At 35.4% G+C, this 20,859-nt stretch overlaps 1 protein-coding gene across 2 annotated transcripts in view; it reads right to left on the bottom strand.

The window, feature by feature from the left end:
* WDR75 (WD repeat domain 75) overlaps window positions 1-20,859 on the bottom strand; it is a 30,930-nt gene that overhangs the window by 2,475 nt on the left and 7,596 nt on the right. For both annotated transcript variants that reach the window (XM_042949427.1, XM_042949426.1), the window contains exons 3-18: window positions 19,733-19,798; window positions 18,762-18,852; window positions 15,470-15,594; window positions 13,588-13,658; window positions 12,247-12,366; window positions 11,658-11,746; window positions 9,730-9,888; window positions 8,859-8,918; window positions 8,658-8,773; window positions 7,445-7,620; window positions 5,896-6,053; window positions 5,331-5,511; window positions 4,400-4,494; window positions 3,490-3,585; window positions 2,779-2,948; window positions 2,186-2,245 (exon numbers count right to left, since the gene is read on the bottom strand). In XM_042949427.1, coding sequence (XP_042805361.1) covers window positions 2,186-2,245; window positions 2,779-2,948; window positions 3,490-3,585; window positions 4,400-4,494; window positions 5,331-5,511; window positions 5,896-6,053; window positions 7,445-7,620; window positions 8,658-8,773; window positions 8,859-8,918; window positions 9,730-9,888; window positions 11,658-11,746; window positions 12,247-12,366; window positions 13,588-13,658; window positions 15,470-15,594; window positions 18,762-18,852; window positions 19,733-19,798 — 1,833 coding nt within the window. The remainder of the gene's footprint in view (window positions 1-2,185; window positions 2,246-2,778; window positions 2,949-3,489; window positions 3,586-4,399; window positions 4,495-5,330; window positions 5,512-5,895; window positions 6,054-7,444; window positions 7,621-8,657; window positions 8,774-8,858; window positions 8,919-9,729; window positions 9,889-11,657; window positions 11,747-12,246; window positions 12,367-13,587; window positions 13,659-15,469; window positions 15,595-18,761; window positions 18,853-19,732; window positions 19,799-20,859) is intronic.

Raw genomic sequence — 20,859 nt, 5'->3', positions numbered from 1 at the left:
AAGACCTAAAAATAATGACTTTGGAGACTTTCTCAAAAATAGCCAGATGGTGGAGGCCAGCAGAGAAGTTCTACTTAGGCAAAGACCTTCCAAATGACTTTTTTGATCACTTTTAAATAAAAACAGCCAAGAAATCATCAGACTCTGATGAAAACCTCTGAAATGAAAGACACCAAAACAGATGGAAAACACACATATGCAGGATGTGGGAGTATGCGAAAGAGAAAAAAGCAGATAAGATGATAAAGATGAAGCAATCTCCCTGAAAGTAGAAAGAAAACAGGTAAAAAAATAAGAATATTAAAGCACCATTTGAGAAGGTCCAGCACTAAGTAACAAATAGACAAATTGAAGGCAAAGAAGGAATTCTTTCTTAGTCATTTCTTGGATTAAAACTCTCGAAGGGGCGGGGAACCTGAGTGGCTCTGTTGGTTAAGAATCTGACTTTGACTGCTCAGGTCATGATCTCAAGGTTCAGGAGTTTGAGTTCTGCATCAAACTGCGCTAACAGTGCAGATCCAGCTTTGGATCTCTTGTCTCCCTCTCTCTCTCTCCAAGGTTCTCTCTCTCTCAAAAATAAAAAACATTAAAAAAAACAGAACTCTCCACGGGGTTCCACATTTTACTTGGAGGAAAAGCCAAAGTCTCTTATTCATCAAGCCCTACTTTGCCCTACATAAAATGGCAAGCTGCACCCCACACCCATTTCTTCTTTTCCTCCATCCATAATTATCGCTGGCGGGGGAGGGGGGAGAGGTAGAGAGAGAGAGAAAGAGACTCTTAAGTAGGCTCCATGTTCAGAGGAGAGCCTGATGTGGGGCTCGATCCCACGACCCTGGGACCATAAGCTGAGCTGGAATCAAGAGTTGGACACCAAACTGACTGAGCCACCCCGGCACCCTCTTACCACTTCTTAAAGTACTACATATTTTACTTATTTCATGCTTGTTGTATCTTGCTGCTAGAGTGTAAACACCATTAAGTTTAGAGACTTGAGTGTTTTTGCTTACTGGTGTACTCCAATCATCTAGAACAGTTCCTGGCCTATACATATTCAACAATAACTTGTTGAACAAATTCAAGGAGTTTTCAGAGGAAAACAAAGCTAGTTTACAGACAAAGGAATAGGAATAAGAATGGTATTAGACTTCCAGTAACACCCAAAGCTATAAAATAGGACAATACCGCCAAAGCTCTAAGAGAAAATGATTTTCAACCTATTACTTTATAACTCAACCAACCACTCAAGTGGGAGAGAACAGAAACATTCCCAAACATCCAAGGTCTTAAATTTGCCTCCCACGCACTAACAGAATGTGCTTCATCAAAGCAAAGGAGTGACCAAAGAAAGGGGAAAGCTATAAGATCTACTAGAGTAGAGGTAAAATGATTCCCCAAATGATGGTGAATGTAGATCCTATGACAACTACTGTGTAGCAAGTTTGTAAGTTTATAGAGCAATCAGTCCAGACTGAAGCAAATCACAGGCTCCTGGGAAATACTCAAGATTTGAAGGAATACTTAATATACCTGAAAATTCTGAGAGAATATTTATACAACTTGAGCAAATAGAAAACTATACAAATAAGAAGATAATCATTAACCCTAGAGAAAACAAAGTTGCAAATAAAAGAAAAATAATCTGTTGGTTACTACATGACTCAGCTGTGAATTGCTATTGGTTATAATGAATACTGACCTGATTTGTCTATACTGAGAAAACTGGGGAACAGGAAAGGTGTGTATGTTATGTACATGAGGGAAGTGGTGGTGTGAAAAAGAGTAACAACTTGATCAGTTAACAGATAATAACTTAATCTGAAAAATAAAGAATTAGTAACATAGACATGTTTCTTAGAGATAGAGAGGCAAATAAAAACTCCAGCTAGAAGAGTTGAAAGTGATGATCTTTGTGGGTGATGGCAGTGATGTTAACAAGTTTTCCTGAAAGTCTTGTATAACTATTTGACTCTTTAAATCACAAGCATATATTTTTGATATTTCTAAAATATAGTTTTAATTTGTAAAGCAAATATAATCTTAAAAGAGGCCAAGTAGCTTACAAGTATATGTTTAATTCCACATTAGGGCAGGTGGAACATTCTTCTCATAGCTGAATTCAAACAGATAAGGTTATCTGTGTAGGGAGGCAATGTAGTCTGCACCATTAGTGGCTAAAACATACCTGTTTGCTTGTTGGTGTGAGTTTCTCTTCTGGAGACTTTGTACTGAATGTCAATAAAGTCTGAAAAGAGATTAATGATGCAAAAGCTAAATAAAAATTTGTTGTAGAGTTAAAAAATGAGGTCAATATTTCATCTTGATATGTTTATCTGCCCAAATAGAAAACTTCAAACATATTTAGTGACAAACTGCTGTGACAGTTAAGATTGTTCTGAGAAATCTTATTTAAGAACTGACTAGTAATGAAATAGAATTCAACTGATGGATCAACCAGAAGCCACACTTGTATTTAAAAAATATATATATCAACCACACTAATAGCTACCATTCAAAGGATTTTAGTTGTCTTCTGCCTTTCCACAGTCATGGAGATAATACAGACACTACTTAGAAGAATCTCAAAGGTACGGGGTAAAGTGGTGCTAATATACTTACACTAATAAGACTGCTGTGTGAAGCATAATGGATTCCTTCTTTTGGGAAGTAATCTTTTAATGAAACTGTTCCACCAGTTATGGGCTATTACTCTCAAATATCAAATCAGATGAAAATTATATATATAAAGTGGTTCCCTTTTTGAGGTGGGATGGTTACCTGTGATTTTGTTAGGAAGTAAAACTGGGATCTGTTCAGCCATTGGTAAGCTTCTGAGGTGAATGATTCAGGGACATCTCGTGGAACAAACACTCCCCACTGGACTTCCTCTCTGGAGATATTCTTTTGAATATACAATGGCCTTGGCTCACTAGGTTTAAATACAAACACTAGAGGGAAAAAACAAACAGACAATAACATTTTGCCTGCAAAGGTCAGTTCCAGCCTCAGGTTGGCAGATCACACTAATCCTGGGACTTACCCCATTGAGTAAATGGCCCAGGTCATGATTATTTTAGGCTCTGATTCAACAAATATCTACTGGGTGCCTGCTACGTGCCAAGAAGGTTAGGAATGAGGATATAAAGATAAAAAAAGAGGAAGAAGAATCCCCGTTCCAGAGACCAGGTCCTACTGCAGAAGGCAGACACCAAGATATTATTGCACTATTTTGTTGTAGGTACTAGAATAGGGATCTGTAGAAGTGTTTCAAGAGCATAGAGGAAGAATGATTAAAGCTTCCTGAAATGCTTCAGAGGGGCAAAATCAAGAAACTTTAACTCAAGAGAGGGCAATAGCACACCTCAGGCCAAATGGCCTAAAACAAACATTGGATTTAAAGGCAAGTCTAACTCAAATTATATTAAAGACGTTAAAAAGAAAATTTTGGTAAGAGATTTACTCGTGTTACAAAGTATGGTGTGTACTTACAGTCTGAACCCACTGAAGACCGAGAGATTGCAGCAATATTCTCTGAATTAGGATCAGGTTCCATAACTCTAACATTTAATTTTGCACTCCATTCCACTGGGGAAGGGGGGCAGAGCAGAAAAAGAGCAATTTACTTCTGAGAGTTACCAAAAGCTTTTTTTAGCCTGTTATTTAAAGTACATACTCAATTTTTACTGGGACAATCAATTCTATTATTCTTAAGAAGACGGATTTTACATTTCCAAATAACACATGGAAACAAACTGAAAATGTCTGTGGAAGGCTGCACTAAAGCTAGGGGCAGGAAGTGGAAAAACAAAGTACTCCTTCCACATACTATGACATGGTTATTATTTCAGTGCTTTACCGTAGCTGCTAAACGTGGGCAAAATGTTAACCAGAATCACTGTAGAGAATATAAAAAGAGACTGTCACATATGCTCATTACTAAGCAACCACCATGCCTTCCAAACATAGTCAACTGAGTAAAATACCAATGAATGAAATGAGTAGAAATAAGTAAGTCCACACTTGTTAGGAGGCTTGTGAAAGGGTACAAATTAAAGCTGTTAGGGATACTGCTTGTTAATGCACATTACAAATTAGCAGAAATATTCCTCACATTGTTATGAGGACAGATATCATGGAAGGCAACAGAAAATTATACATAGTAGAGAAAGGCCAGGATAATGGAAATCAATTTATGGCCAATTAGGCAGTTTATAAATAATAGTATGTCTATTATAGGCTTAGCCCTCCAAAATTTGGTGATATCACATGACATGTGACAAATCATATACTCTTTGGATAGAGACACGAAGATATGACCCAGAAGTCCTAAAATGCTGAAGTTTGATGGCCACTTGTTATATGCTTTGCCAAGTCACTTCATAGTAAAACAAGATCTTACATGCACAACTGAGCAGATTCCAACAGCAAAGAATGCCATTTTCAGTAGCACCAAGAAGATACTTTGAACAAGTCAATCTCCCAAAGCAAAGGTGCCTATATTAAAACCACAAGGAAGTTATCTGTCAGTTCCAGCACACCGAGTTTGGGATTGCAGACTTCTAGTATAATTTTACACAATGCAGATTTTTAGATAGACACATATTTTTGTTTACAACTATCCTGCAGGAAAAAGGGGCTAAAGAGAGCAAAAGGAAAGGTTTACTTAGCTCTTTTGTTTCTTTACAAACAGGTTTATGATCAATTTTTTTCTCTAATATGCTGCACAGTATAATTGACACATACTATAGACAACATGTATGTGAAATGTACAAAGGTATTTAACAAAACCCTTTTTTATGCTCGTTTAACGTAGAGGAAGAAACAATATGAATTCTGAAGGACGTTTTACAAAGCAAAATATGTTGGGAATTAAAAACTATTTTGTTCGCCATCTGCAAGTCTGTCCTCAAATGCCAGTTGCCTGAAGTAAAATCGCAGATAACTGATGCTTTTTCTTCTGCCCTTCTTAGATGCAACAAAGTTTCAGTACGACATTGTTTTTATGGGAAAACAGAAGATAAGCATTGTTTGGATCCACTGAGGGTTATCAGCTTCCATTATGTAGCACAACCATGAAAAGTATTTATTATAAAGAAAAAATTTCTGTAGGTCAAGAGTTAAATGTTAATCTGGATTTCAGAAAGGGGTAAAATCACAGCAAATGGTTCACATACCCAGAATTTTTAGCTTCCCAACACTTTAGTTTGCTGCTGACTCTCACTGACCCACAGACTACCTTTAGCAGAAGCATAAATTACCAATAATGTTTATGTGGAAAGACTCATTTAAGTTAAAGAAAAAAAAAATGATATACTCCCCAAATTATTTACCTTATTTTCCCAGCTCGTTGACAAAATGTACATTTAAGTTCCCATGTCTCTGAATCCCATATTGTAACTATTTCCTCAAAACTGACTGCTAGTAAAGAGCCATCTTCAGAGAAACAACAGTTAGTTGCTTGGTATTTGTGATAACTACCCACAAAGTCACAAGTCCAGCCAACAGCTTTTTCTGTGAAAACATAGATCATATAATTCAGAAGTGGTATAAATGCTAGATAATACTTTAAGGTAGTTATAAGCAATAAGGATTACAAAAGAAGCAAAAAAAAACCACCTCCCTGAAACTTTAGAAATGCTACAAAGCTTGATTGGTTTGAAATTTATGCCCATTCCTGGAGATCCTGACCTCCCTCTAGTGGAACAGTGAAGGAACTGCCTTTTTTTTTTTTTTTAACTGTACCCTAACAAAAACAATCAGCACTTAATTAATCAAGACCCACAGCATTAAATAAGGTAGAAAATGTTCTTCCAGAATGGATACAACTCATGAAAGAGAAATATTTTAAAACATTTTTTAAATTATGCATTGATATACCTTATTTAATTAACTTACTGTATATATCAGAATCATCTGTTAATATCCATACTTTGAAGTGACCATCTTTACTAGATGTAACCAAGGTGGGGTTTTCAAATTTTTCTGCATTACAGAAACAGAGAGCTGTGATGTGGTCTTCATGTGGCATGTTAACCTTTGTATTAAGAACAAACCTAACAGAAAGGAAATCAATTTATTTTTACATCAGAACAATATGATATATACTGTCATGTAAGAATTTCTTATGGTACATCTTATAAGAGCATCTTTAGGAATGGGCAACTGACAATTATCATCTAGACAGACAATTGAGTGTTCTATCTCTAATGGCCACAAGACATAAAGAGTTCTAACACATTATCTTTGTCTGCATGTAACTTACACAATATAGAGATGATTATGTATACGGTCAACTTATGGTGAAAGCCTACTGCATTAACTCTGCAAGAAAACTGTACAGAACTCAGATGCCTTACTATCTACCTTTGAGAGAATAAGCAAAAAATGGAACGGCTATGAAAGCCCCTACTTGTGGCAAGAAAATACAGAAAGAGAACTACCTATTCAAACTTCCCTGGTCAGTATTCAATATTTACAGTCATAGAAAATACTTTTTCAAAGCCTGTTTCCAGCTTGACAGGGTGCTGCTATGAAAGATAATCTATGCTAGCACAGTGTACTTAAAAGAACATCAGGAGAAAACTGTCTTGTGATTTTTTAAAAGTCCATGTTATAAGAAGCATGACTAGTGACAATCTATTAATCCCTCCGGGCCTGTTTCCTCACCTGTAAAATGTAGAAAGTAAGTTTTTCTTTTTTTTTTTTTTTTCATTTTTTTTTTTTAAATGTTTATTTATTTTTGAGACAGAGAGAGACAGAGCATGAACGGGGGAGGGTCAGAGAGAGAGGGAGACACAGAATCCGAAACAGGCTCCAGGCTCTAAGCTGTCAGCACAGAGCCCGACGCGGGGCTCGAACTCACAGACCATGAGATCGTGACCTGAGCCGAAGCCGGCCGCTTAACCAACTGAGCCACCCAGGCGCCCCGAAAGTAAGTTTTTCTTACAGTATTTCTGTGAAGATCGGTAGGACAAAAGCACTAAGCCTAATTCTTGGCACACACCAAGGACTTGATAAATGGCTACTATAATCAACGTATGAAACTAGTGAACCCATCTAATCAAAACATGCACCTTATACTACAATACACTTCTGCTGCCTACCACTGCCATTTTTCCGAAGAAGGTAGCATAATGTTAATGAAAGAGCAAAGGAACTAAGAAATTTGGGTTCTAATTTTGGATCTGCTTGAAATTAGGTACTATGTCCTTGCGGTGTCACTTTTTCATGTTTCTTCATTTATGCATTGAGATGACATTAAAACTTGGAAGACACCAATACTTTCTCAAAGCAGAAAGCTTAAAGGCTTTATTTGGAGAATAACACCTCTCTCATTTCTCTAAATCTAAAATTTATCAAAATGAAACATTTTAAAGACCAATGAAACCATAAAATAAAAAGTCAAATATCTTCCATTCTGAAATAGCCACATAGGTAGTATTACCCTTGTGTTTTCTTATTATACATCCACAGTTTCATTTGTAATTCAAGCTCTGTTTCCTTTTCCTGACGTTGTTCCACTGTTGCAAGCCAGTTACCATAGCAGCCAAATGCAGCCTTTGTTAGCTCGATTTGGATCAGACCAGAATCATTGATATATTCTTGCTGTATAATATCTAACTGAAGGGTTAAAAAAAGAATCCAAAATGTTTATTAATGTAAACACATACATGTTCAAGTTTTTAAGGAATTACAGATAATTTCCAGAATCTATAGTAACAGGTTTTTAAAGGAAAAAAAGGAAATATTTATTAGTTATGGATACCAAAACTGCCATTATTAAGCACATTATATAGCACCAGTTCAGTAGCATTATTATTATTCTCCAATGACCTTAAACTTTAGTGATGACCGACCCATTCACATGATACAACAGAACCTTTAGTTGATAATGTTTGTCTCTTGTTTCTATAAACAAAGAGCTTTACATAAAATCCCAATGTTAAATTCTGTATCATTAAAAATGAGAAGAGCAAAAATAAAACCTACAATTTTTAGGAAGTGAAGAAAGACAGCAACATTATAAGTAGACAGAATTTTATGTATGGTTGTTTCTTTTATCCCATTCCCTTGTCTATTTACTAAATATGGATCAAGTAACTATTATTTCCAGGCACTGTACTGGAAATGTACAAAGAAATAAATTTCCTTTCTTTAAAGGGTTTAAAGGCAGGGGAGTGATACAGATCAAGTGTATAGCCATTATGATAAATCTATAAAGGGTACCGTGGGGCACAAAGAAGTAGGAAGTCTGGATTGTGTTTATCAGGATTAATAAGCATCCCTTTTTACACCAAAAATTTGTGACACTTTACCACAGAGACATATTTGTATTTACAACCCTCATATTCTTATTTCTGTATTCTTGTGACTCAAAGGCACAGCTGTGTGTGAGAGATAGTTAGAATGCAGTCTGAAACAAAAATACGGAGCCAGCATAAGAGCTGACTTACATGTAGATTTAATTTGCAACCATGGCCTCATTAGAACCATGCTGTAAACAATTCAACTAAGTAACCACAGATAGTACTGATAATGTTGAAGTAAACAAAGGCACAGAGTGTTTTTTAGAAGCTACTAAATAAGTTACTTGACCCTAGTGATGCTGTTGGAAACTTTCATTAGATTTAAGGCTAATTAATGAATCAAAATCTTACATTGTACAACTGCTTATCATGCTGGAGAGAATAAAACTGCAAATGGCCAGGTTTTCCATTTAAAACCAAAGCTTTAGTTCTGGGATCAACCATCAAACCGGTGAAGATATTACTGTCTGCAAAAGAAGTGACAAATAACAGTTAAACTCATACAAATATTCACACTTCTAAAATGTGCAGACCCATTGGGTTTTGCAATACCTTTCACTAGGCCTTGAATTACTGCAGAAGCCTCAAGGTTTCTGTGAATGACTATTATTTCTGTGGATAAAATAAATAAATAAATAAATAAAAAATCATAGATTGGTCAGAACTTCAAGGTAAAAAAAAAAAAATCAATTGAATTTATGTCATTCTAAAATACACCAGAATATGAAACTGGTAAGTTCAATTTACTCAGAGTATTATTAGAAAGTCAAGAATTTATTTTGTGATTTAGCTAAAATACTAGAGTTGGGGAGAAGGAGTTTTTCTGGAGGCTTTAAGTTTTATCAATTGTGCATATGAATATATCAAGTGTTAATTCAGAAACTTACCCTAAAAGACACAATTTACCTTGAAACGAGTCACGGCACTAATAGATTGTTCACAGTTATGTTTTTTGAAGGGAAAGGAGGCAGTGAGCTCTGAGATCTACATTTAGGCTCCGTAGTAAGAGAATGCGCAAAAAGTTTTGGAGGCATATGAGACTGCGCCACCCCTGTCAGAACGCACAGGACTCTTAACGCAGAGTGGCCACATGAGCATTTTTTGAAAGTGTCATTACATCTGTGAAAGCACAGATGCTCACTTTCTATGCCCACATCATCTCACATGTAAAGGTTTCGAAATAGAAGTGGTACAACAAGAACCAAATACACTTAGCTCTACATTTTCATAAAAATGATCCTGAAAATGTTGGATTCTGGTGGCATTCAGAGTCAAAAAGGGGGTAGAGAAAAAAGGAAGAATGGAAGAAAAAAATCCTCGTTAAATCCTATGCTACTCTTAATTAGACTCTAGATTTTCCATCCCTAGAGTTATAATTTAGGCATTATACAACCCCATCTCCTCACAACAAATTCAGACTTACTATTATCAGAGTGAGAAGTACAGAACAAATCCCCTGCTGGTGAGACTGAAATGTGTTCAATAGTAGCTCCTAAACGGGGGAGGAACTCCTTATTCTTCTCTGTTGCATCGCGCCACTCTACAAGGACAGATTCACGACCACCACTCAGCAGACTGGTGCCTTCTCATCCACCCACAGAAATGAAAAGCGAAGTGTTTGGGGGGGAAAAAAATCAAAAGAAAAATATAATCAACGTTTAAAATTTCCTTACCATGTTAGAGAAATACACTATTTTTAAAGATATGCAAACAAGTGTCTTCCTAGCTTTTAATAAACTTAAGATAACACACTTAATAATCACTGATCCTAGGATTTTCCTTTCCAACAATATCTCGTTTGTTGCTGACCAGTTCTTCTGCCAATGAGGAAAAACTAAATGAAACAAACATCATCTAGGGCCAGATAGTTTCAATGACAAAATTTTCCAAACATTTAGGAAATAAACCAATTTTATGTTCTTCCAGGTAATAAAAAAGAGAACATTTCTCAACTTGTTTACAAGAACAGCATAACCCTTTACTAAAACTAATAAATTTTAAGAAAATTACAAGCCAATTTCATGACCGATGAAAATTCTCCAACAAAAATATCAGCAAGCAGAATCCAAGGATATGTTAAGAGGATAATATATTGCAAAGTTGAGTTTATTGTAAAAATGTGAGATTATTTTAACACTTGAGAAATAAGTGTAATCAATTCCTACTATGGGATAAAGAGAATAATCATGAGTATCTTAATAGATGTAGAAAAAGTAAATAAACTTCTACACCCATGATAAAATTTCTCAGCAATTTCAGTGCTCACACACAGTGTGACTGGGTGCAAAGCACCAGCCCAGTTTATACTGTTCATATTTGCCTGAACTTATAACCTGTTCTCAAAGCAACTAGAAGTTGTAGCTCATTTACACAGGCAACTAATTTTCTTTTTCTATTAATTCTCTTATACATATACAGGATCAATGCTGACATTTTACTGATAACCATATACCATTTTAACTATTCTCTCTTAGAAACAGTCACGTGGCTTATAATATAAAAACAAGAATTCAACTTTCTAATAAGCCTAGGTTAGTTGCCTACATCAAAGCATTGGTGCAGGGTAGGGTGCCCTGTATTCTTTTCTTCCCTTTGAGTGCCAACTAGCCGAACTACTCCTTCTTCCCCAAGACCCATCTGAAAAGGCTAATCCTAAATGTTCCAAGGCTTAAGTAAAGCCACCACAGATAGCTGTGACTGCTAACTGCTGTGAGAGGTGGCAGACAAGATGCACAAGGTAACAAAATAGAGAAGAGTCGGTGACAATAAGTATTAACCGGTCTTGCCCCAGATTAGGGTAGAGGCCACAGCAAAGAAAATAGAAGTGAGGATGAAGGGCAGAAGAAATGACACTGCCTGGAACATGACATACATATGCACACACACATTCCACCCTAGTAGATCGCCTCATTCACATTCACAATTTTAAATAATTCAGACCTTGTGTTCCATTTTAGCTACATGAGAGTTTGTGTAAATGAGCTACAACTCATCCAATATTTGAAAACATAAATTTTTGAATGAGACATAGGTCCAAATCCCACTTACCAGCTGTGTGACCTTAGGCAAGTTAGTTCTCAACTACAAATCTCACTTCCTTTACATGCAAAAGGAGAAAGACGATGCCTATGTCATGGCTTTAAGAATTAAATGAGGTAGTGCATGTAAAGCACTAGCATAATCATTTGCTCTGATAACCTACAGCTATTCTTATGAACAAGCACTTAACCTTGCAGACATACATTTTAAACAACTAATATGATTTAAATTTACACCTTTCAAACTATAAATGCAGTGAATACTGATCCACATACTTCAAAAGATTATTTTAATTATTAAACTTGCACTTACCTGTCACTGAAAAAGCCAAATCCATAACCATATCATGGTGCCAATGTAAACATGTGTATGTGTATTTCTTATCATCATCAAAATTCCTCCTATTGGAGAAAACCAAAATTGTTATTTTGACCAAAGGCATTAAGTCAGGAAAGTAATGGCATGCCAAATATAATGAACATAATATATGCCAAAAATAATAAATTATATTATTAAGCTTGTAGGTCTCAATGTGTAAAAATTACATTTTCTCTAACCAGAGTCACTTCTACAAACAATAGATCATGGTGTCCTATTAGGTATATGCTCTTGTTACTTGTCTTTTCACTCAAAGCTTGATAAAAAAGTTCTCCTCAATAAAGCAATCAGAGACAAAATGGAATTAACTCCTCCTACAAGCTCAAGCTTACAAATTTTAAAATAGTAAGTCTATGCAATGAAGAACACAGTAATACAAGAAACAGGGTATCAGCAAAGCCTAATCTCTATCACCAGTAATGGCTTTTCAGTACTATCCTTTTTTCCCGAACCCAGGGATAGCTCTGTTGTGCAGGACTAATATAATATACACATTCACCATACTCTTCATGAGTCAACTGACCAAAGACGAATTTTGCCATCCTTGTGACCAGTTGCTATGCAATCTTCCTTTGGGTGACATGCTACACATGTGAAATTGTTCTTAGCATGTTTCTTATTTCTTGATGATGATAAAGTAAACCTAGAAGAAAAAAAAGTGTCCCTTATTAAAGTCTCTTGGTAAGTGGTGATGTAGTTAAAAAAAAAGGGGGGGGGGCGGTGGGGGGAGTTTGTCCCTTATTAACCAAACTGGAGAATTCTCAAAATTCACTGAATACAAATACAGGATTAAAAAAAAATATACTGTGTCTAAGAATCACGAATTTGCAAACACTTACGCAGTATAAACTTCACATGACTAATATTCTACCATGATAACTTGGCTACAGAGGCCACTGACTCTGAAATAAAGCCAAGACAGTCTTCTCAGTGGCTTTTGCTCGAGCCAAGTTTGTTCAAATTTCTTGTCAATTGAAGCTAAGTTTTAACATTAGGTATGAACAAGCCTAATAAATTATATCTGTGACAACTGGCTAATGTATCCAAAGGTATCAGGATCCTTATTATACTGCAAAGAAAAACAAATGTTAATCCTGACAGGGTAAAAGGGAAGAGGGGAGTGTCACTTGAGGAGTCACCATGCGTGCTTCGCACTAGTCTCCTTAAATATGTTATTTTATTCATCTTTACAACTCTGTTAGATAGGTATTATGCCTATTTCAAATATATGCTAATTTGAGGTACAGTGAGATTGCAGAAACTAAATTTGACTCATTTTTTTTTCAAAAAAAATTTTTTTAATGTTTATTTATTTTTGAGACAGAGAGAGACAGAGCATGAACAGGGGAGGGGCAGAGAGAGAGGGAGACACAGAATCGGAAGCAGGCTCCAGGCTCTGAGCCATCAGCCCAGAGCCCGACATGGGGCTTGAACTCACGGACCGAGAGATCGTGACCTGAGCTGAAGTCGGACGCTCAAACGACTGAGCCACCCAGGTGCCCCGACTCATTTTAAACCCAGGTATCTCAAAGCCTATATTTACTCCAAAGCCCCAAAACTGGCCAGTAAGCATCACCACCTGGGGTAGCCTTTTCCAACTACATCCAATTTTGACATCGTGTATGAACACCAGAATCTAAGGGGACAAAGAGTTTTGGCTGGACAAAGCTCCCTAGGTGTTTGTGACTAATGACTGATTCTCTCAACCGCATGCATTGTTGTGTTAAAAACTCTACCTCTAAATCCAGTGGTTTCACAATCACTTGCAACAGGAAACTAGACACAACTCTGGCTCACAGGTATGAAGATGAAATAAAATTGCAACAAATTTGAGTAAATAAAATGATCAAAAAGGAATTCTTACCTTGATGTTGTTTTCTTTTTGAAAAAATAAACAGACAAGTAAAAGTCCCGTACTGCAGCAACATATTCCCCCTGGTATTTCAAAGAGAAGATAACATTCACAAAAATAGGCAACACTCACTGTTAAAAACTGAGAACAAACTGAGGGTTGAGGGGGGGTGGGAGGGAGGGCAGGGTGGGTGATGGGTATTGAGGAGGGCACCTTTTGGGATGAGCACTGGGTGTTGTATGGAAACCAATTTGACAGAAATTTCATATATTAAAAAAAAAAAAAATAAATAAATAAATAATAAAAAAAAAAAAAAAAAAAAAGAAATTTCAGTGTAAATTAAAAAAAAAAAAAATAGGCAACACTGTTTAAGAAGAAACGTTCTCATCACAAAAGTTAACACAATTAACAATTTTTTTTTTTTTTCAGATTGAGTATATCAATATAAAATGATATAGGTAGCTATGGAAAGGATACTCCTGTTAAAATAATCATAGAAAATTAAAAGACAAACTTAGGTACTATATCTGAAAACTAAACTCTCTAGCTTTAAGAATAATGACTTGAAATTTTCCCATTAAGGCATAATTTACATACAATACAATGTCTGACACGTATATATCCATGTAACCACCACCACCACAATCAAGAAATCAAGATTTAGAACATTTTCTTCACCTCAAAAATGCTTCCTTGCTCCTCTTTTTAGTCATTTCCCAATGGTCCTGCCCCTGCCAGCAACCAGTGATTTCTATCACCACAGTTTACCTGTCTGTTCCAGAACATCATATAAACAGAATGGTTCAGTATATACTTTTTGTGTCTGAACTCTAGTTCAAAATCACCCTTTTGAGATTCATTCATGCTCTTTTCTGTGTCATTTGTTTCTCTTATTATGAAGCAGAATTCCAATAAATTAATACCTATCACAAATTATTTATTCTCTTGAGGAACATTAGGGTTTCCACTTTGGAGCTACTATGAATACTAATCATTCTTGTACAGGTCGTTTTATGGTCATGTTCTCATTTCTCTACCAAGGAGTGTAACTTCTGGCTCATGGTAAGGACAGATGTTTATCTTTGTTTCATATATTCCCAATGCTCAGTACTGTCAGTCTTTAACGTTATGTTCCTCCACCATAAGAAATTAAACCTTTTCAGAACAATGCCAAAATAATGCTATAAACTTAGATTATAGAAACATGCCACCACAATGTCATCTAGGGGCTTTTGGTGGTACCTGATTTTAAAATAAAAAAGTTAGTTATAGGGTTAGTAATAGGGAAATAGTTATAGGTTAGTAATAGGGAAAGGTGAAATAAATCATGGTATAAACATAACAGAGTTATTATTTCTGATGAACATTTAAGTATACATTCATGCTGCAATGTCAGGTGAAAAAAAGGTAAAGAGTCTTCAGATCCTAACTGAGTTTGAGAAAAATTATTTTATGAATGTTTAGGAAAAAGTCTAGGAAGACATTCCCCAAATATCACTGGTAAGATTTAATTTCTCCACTTTATTTTTAACTTGCAAATTTTCTATAATGGGCACACTGATTATGGACAGGAAGACATAATTTTCTAAAGACACAGTCCAAAATGAAAGGATTTGAGTAGCTTTTACATGAGGCAGGCTAAGAAAGAATACAAATGCCAAAATATTGGTATTTTTTGAACAATTAGAGGATTTACAAGAGCAATAGGTATACACAAAATTAAGGATCCTAAAACCTCTATACCAAAAATAAATGCTAAAGCAACGGAACAAACTTCTTCGCTAACAAAAATACTATAACTCAAGGCAACATTCAATCACTGGCATATAAAATGCTCAGAGCAAACATTGCTGAAAAGAGATTTTATGTACAAAATAGGAAACTAAAATTTTACCTCATTTCCAAAGGCAATGCACTTGGGTGACTGGTTTATATAATCCAAAACAAAGGAGAGCTCCTTCGCTTCTATCTCCTGGCTTGATGATTTTGGCAGTTTCACTGAAACCAGCTGAAATACATCTAGCCAAAGGAAGCTATATTAATATAAAGCTTCTCTAGAGAAAATGAACATGTGCACTTATTCACAGGAAACTGTTAATTAGTATTCTAGATACATTTGATGCCAAGATAATAATTCTAGGCCACCTTGAACAAAATGTACCTTCACCCCGGACTGTTCATTTGAATATACAAGTTCTGAATGGCAGTCTAATTTCACAACTCGTATACATACATGCTCTCTCTAAATAGAAATACAAAACAATTTAGCTTACTGGCGCATTCTGTCTTCCAAAGTATTAGGCTGACCTTTACAATGGATATAGTATATCACTGAACTGAGCAGCCAAAGGCAACAAACCAGCCGAGAGCTTTCAGAAATGCGATGTGCTTGCCACATATTTATAGGATAAATCTCTTCTAGAATATTGACATGCTGTTCTCTTTATATCCCATTTTAAAAAAACTCACAAGGGAAAATAGCTATATTTTACTATGTATGCTATTTCCTTATCCTCTCAGACATTATAATGAATATGAAATTCTGTAACACATCGATTTACCATTTTCCCATTTTCCAGCCTGTTTAGGATTTGCTTTGAACTCTTGATTCTTCTAGCCTTCTCTCTCAGTCATCACAAACTTCACATCCCCAAACTCTGTACATTTGATTTTTTTTTTTTTAACTTAGTCTTCCCCTCTGCCCACTGCAGGAAGTGGCACCACCATTTACCAAGTTGCTTAGACTAAATCCTTGAGTTATCTTTGAATTCTCTCTCATATTCCATATTCAAACCATTAGTAAATCTTGTTGGCTGTCTCTTCCAAAGATACCCAGAACTCAATCATTTCTTATCATCTAACTGGCAAGAGGTACCTCTTAACTGTACCCTGTACTTCTATCCTTGTCCCTCTTTAGTCTATTCTCAATAAGCCAGTGAATCTACTACAATTAACATTTCACTTTTCTGCTCAAAACTCTTCAATGGCTTTTTATCTACTCAGAATAAAAACCAAAGTCCTTTCAATGGCATACAAGGCTGTATATTATCTACTCTTCTTTGGATTACTCCAATCCAACCTCCCTCCTAGTCCTCAAACATGTCAGAAATGCTATAGAATATGCTTCTCCAATATGACCATGCGGCTTATTCTTCTCAGAACCTTCCCTGACCACTTATTTAACTAGGTATTTCTCCAATGTTGCCTATTCCCCTCCCCTGCTATATTTTTCTCTAAAACATCTTTCACCTTCTTATATCTTATGACTGATTTGTCTGCTAGATCAGACTAGCAGACTGTTGAGATGGTCCATTTTATTCTCTCCAACAGAATAGAATGTGGCACATAGTAGGTTTTCAGTTAGACACTAAATGAATAAATTACATATAGTCAAAAAATGATACTATAAAAGATGACGTGTAAATAATTTATTTTTAAGCCAGAAGCACACTTCAATATGATTTATACAATTTCCTAACAGAGACTGGTTTTGCATTGTGGAACAAAGATGAAACAAATGAAGAATATGAATTTAAATCTACTCTATGAAATGCTAGTTCAAGCCCGGTTCACAATTTTATCTAACAGCTAACTAGATTTTCATATTCTGAGTGCTCATGATATGGGCCAAGTACTGGAGAGTAACATTAATCCCACTATAAACAGAATTCCAATTAGATTATAGCATCTGGTTTACTCCAAAAGGCAAATGCCAAGGTCTTCACTTTAGATCAGTATTCTACCCTGGTTTGCACATTGGACTTAAACTAGGGAATTTTCAAGTAAACAGGCCCCACCACAGAGAATCTTAAAATTTTAAATTCTTTGCAGTGATTCTAATGTACAGCCAGTGTTAAGAACTGCTGATTTCACTGATACGGATAACAAGTTTTGCTACAACTATTAGCAACTACTCTTGCAATTGAGAATCACAGTGTTAGTATACAGAGTGGTTACCAACTGTGAGTGATGAGTATAAACACCCGGGGAAATATAAAAATGTAGATTCCTAGACTAAATCTCACAACTAGTGCATCAGTGGTCAGTTAGGAAGATTAGGAACCTACATTTTTAGTAAGGATGTGAATACACCTTAAGAATCCACACACTCTTCTATAAAACAGAGCTTAAATACTGAAGAGTTTTATCTAAAATAGTCAACTAGGAGACTTAATTATTTTAAGAAATGTTGCCATTTCCAGAATATTTTTTGGAATACTTTAGAGGTTTATGGGCTAACATAACTAAACTTACTGCTTTTATTCTTTCACATTTCTGACAGATAAATATTAATCATTAACAGACTTCATTCACTAAATGATTTTTAGCTTAAAAACAGATTTAACTTTCAGTTTTAATAAAAGTCCATGATAGAAAACAATCTGCCAATTTCTCCCAGCCAAAACAACACACAAAACCAATCCTCCCCTCAAAAAACCCCCCCAAAAACAACAAAAATACACCGTGGAAAGGATTCACTTAGCTAATGAGCCATGAGGCTGTGTAGCAGACTGCTCAGTAATTACCTTAAAGCTGCTTTCATCTTTGAATTCTGTATACAGCTATACTTTAGAGAGAACACCAGAGGTGCAGCAACCTTCTTGAATTCTGATATTACAAAAATTCTTTGGATATATCCCTCATGTCAATGTTCTGATGTATCAAATTCTCTGCTATAGGGTAATTATTTGTGACCACTAAAGATATTCCAGAAATTCATAAAATGCTCTGAAACATGGCAATTTCAATGAAATATGTTCCAATAATAAAAACGTAATTAATAATTTAATCACACTATTACCTCTTAATATCAAACTGTTTTCTATACCATTTCTGAACAGATTCAGGGTCAAAGGGGTGTTCAATAATGGGTAAAACTATAGTGATACTTAAGAATGACAGATTAAGTTCAGTAGAAAGATAAACTCTAGTCCACCTCTGCAACACAGCTTTGAACTCTGAGCTCTGCAGTCTATTATTACAATTATATATTAAGTAATCATTCCCTCACTATGTATTTCAGAACTGGTATGAGGCTTCCCCAAAATAAATCCAATAACAACAGAAGGAACTGAAATGCCAGCTCCAAAAACTGTTAACTTCAGACTAAAACCAAGATGTTAACTTTTGAGAAACTATGGAAACAGTAAACCCATGCTATATAAAACAAGTTAATTATACTATACCTGGTTTTTCTTTATTTATTATAACAAAGACAGAATCCTCAGCACTGGGTAGAGTAAAGAGGGCATGAAGTTTAAGCCCTACTACGAAAGTCTGAAAGATAAAAAGCACCATATTATTTATCACCTGTCCTCCCCACCCCCCAAACTTAGGTTCCATACAGGGCAGGGATTTTTTTTTTTTTTTAACCCATTTTGCTCACTGCTGTATCCCAACGTCAGAAGAGTATGTGGTGTATAGAATATACTCAATATGTATTTGTTGAATACATTTTCAATTAATACATATAGATCCACATGTGTCTTTTAAATGGTACTATGGTATTCTAATGAATGAATATAAAATTTTAACTGACCTCAAGATCATATTCAATTTCTTTCTTCTGTAAACAATGCTGTAATAACTACACATACATGTCGTTATTTCAACAAGAAATTCCTAACAAGTGAGATTGCTGGAGTAAAGTTATTTTTTCATTATCAGTTGTACTCTGATTATGTACAAAAGTATCTGTTTCTCTGCACTTTACCTATTACTAGTGTGTTTTTTTTCTTTTTTTTTTTTTTGCAGTCTCCAATTTGGAACTGATAGGGAAAAATGCTGTGTCGTTTTTTATTTATGAGATTAAACACCTCTTCACATTTACTGGCTATTTGTTATTTTTTTTCCTGGGAGTTACATATTCTTACCCTATGCCAATTCTTTTCCCACTGAGTTATTAGTTTTTCCTTATTGATTTTGGGAATTTTCTGTATTTTAGGGATAATATCTCTTGTAAATATTTTCTTCCAATTTTATTACTCATCTTTTCATTGAAAGTTTAAAATTTTCAAACAGTCCAATTTCTTTTATGGTGTGACTTTTACAACTTGTTTAAAAGGCTATTAGGCCTTCTAAAAAAAAAAACAATGTGTCATTACATTATGTTGCCATTCCTTTTCAAAAGATAAAAATGGAAGATCAATCCACGTACCTTTATTAAAATGCCATCTACATAGTCCCACAGTTTAACTGTGCCATCAAAGGAACAAGAATACAACTAAAAGGGTAAAAATAGTACAGAATTTATTACAAAATACAACTTCATTAAGATATTAAACAAATAATTAAGCAATACAGATGGCATTTTCTGTTCATTAAATCCTTAGCTTTAAAGAGGTAGAGTCACTTACTCCTATTATTTTTTAAAATAGAAAATCTAATCAGAGCTCTGTGAAGTAATTTCAAGTTTTAATTAAAATGAGGGGGAAAAAGTCAATCCTCTATCTTCAAGAAGATGGTAAGTTCTTGAGCTATGAAAATACTCAAGAGCTTGTCTAGAGCCCAGTCCTCTCTTATTAGCAAAACCACTTTCATCTTACATACATTAAAGGACTGCTTCTCAAATGATCTGAGAATGTCCTCTTAAAAAAAAAAAAAAAATCCAACACACTAAAGACCAATACTTTTGTAAACTACAATTCAGTTATCATGCACTCGAATGCTGTGGCAATGTCACAGTGCTCTACAGTTCTGGGTCATTCAATTCCCACACTTATCTCATTGCAGAATGGTAACCAACCATTTGTGGCACTGGTTTGTGCACCACACTTTGGTAGCACCAGAAGGCCTTAATAGCATGTATTTTTAGCTTTGTCCCAGAGGACTTAATTTTACTAAGGCTACACTGGATTACTTGTTGCCATTACGGTGAAAATACATCACTGAGAACATTTATAAAGAATTTTAAGTTTTCTGAAAGCGGCATTTTTAAGATTTCTGCCAATGAGGACATGGAATCAGAGAACAGAAAATGGTATCATCTATTCAAGTAAAAGAATTAGGTCATGTAGGGGCGCCTGGGTGGCTCAGTCGGTTGAGCGTCCGACTTCGGCTCAGGTCATGATCTCACGGTCTGTGAGTTCGAGCCCCGCGTCGGGCTCTGGGCCGACAGCTCAGAGCCCAGAGCCTGTTTCAGATTCTGTGTCTCCCTCTCTCTCTGACCCTCCCCCGTTCATGCTCTGTCTCTGTCTCAAAAAAATAAATAAAAGTTTAAAAAAAAAAAAAAAAAAAGAATTATGTCATGTAGAAAATATACATCACAATTACTACATATAAAGA

This window comes from Panthera leo, chromosome C1 (genome assembly GCF_018350215.1).
Source record: "Panthera leo isolate Ple1 chromosome C1, P.leo_Ple1_pat1.1, whole genome shotgun sequence".
Taxonomy (NCBI): domain Eukaryota; kingdom Metazoa; phylum Chordata; class Mammalia; order Carnivora; family Felidae; genus Panthera; species Panthera leo.
Note: the sequence above shows the minus strand (reverse complement) of the source record. Positions and strands in the feature narration are given on the sequence as shown.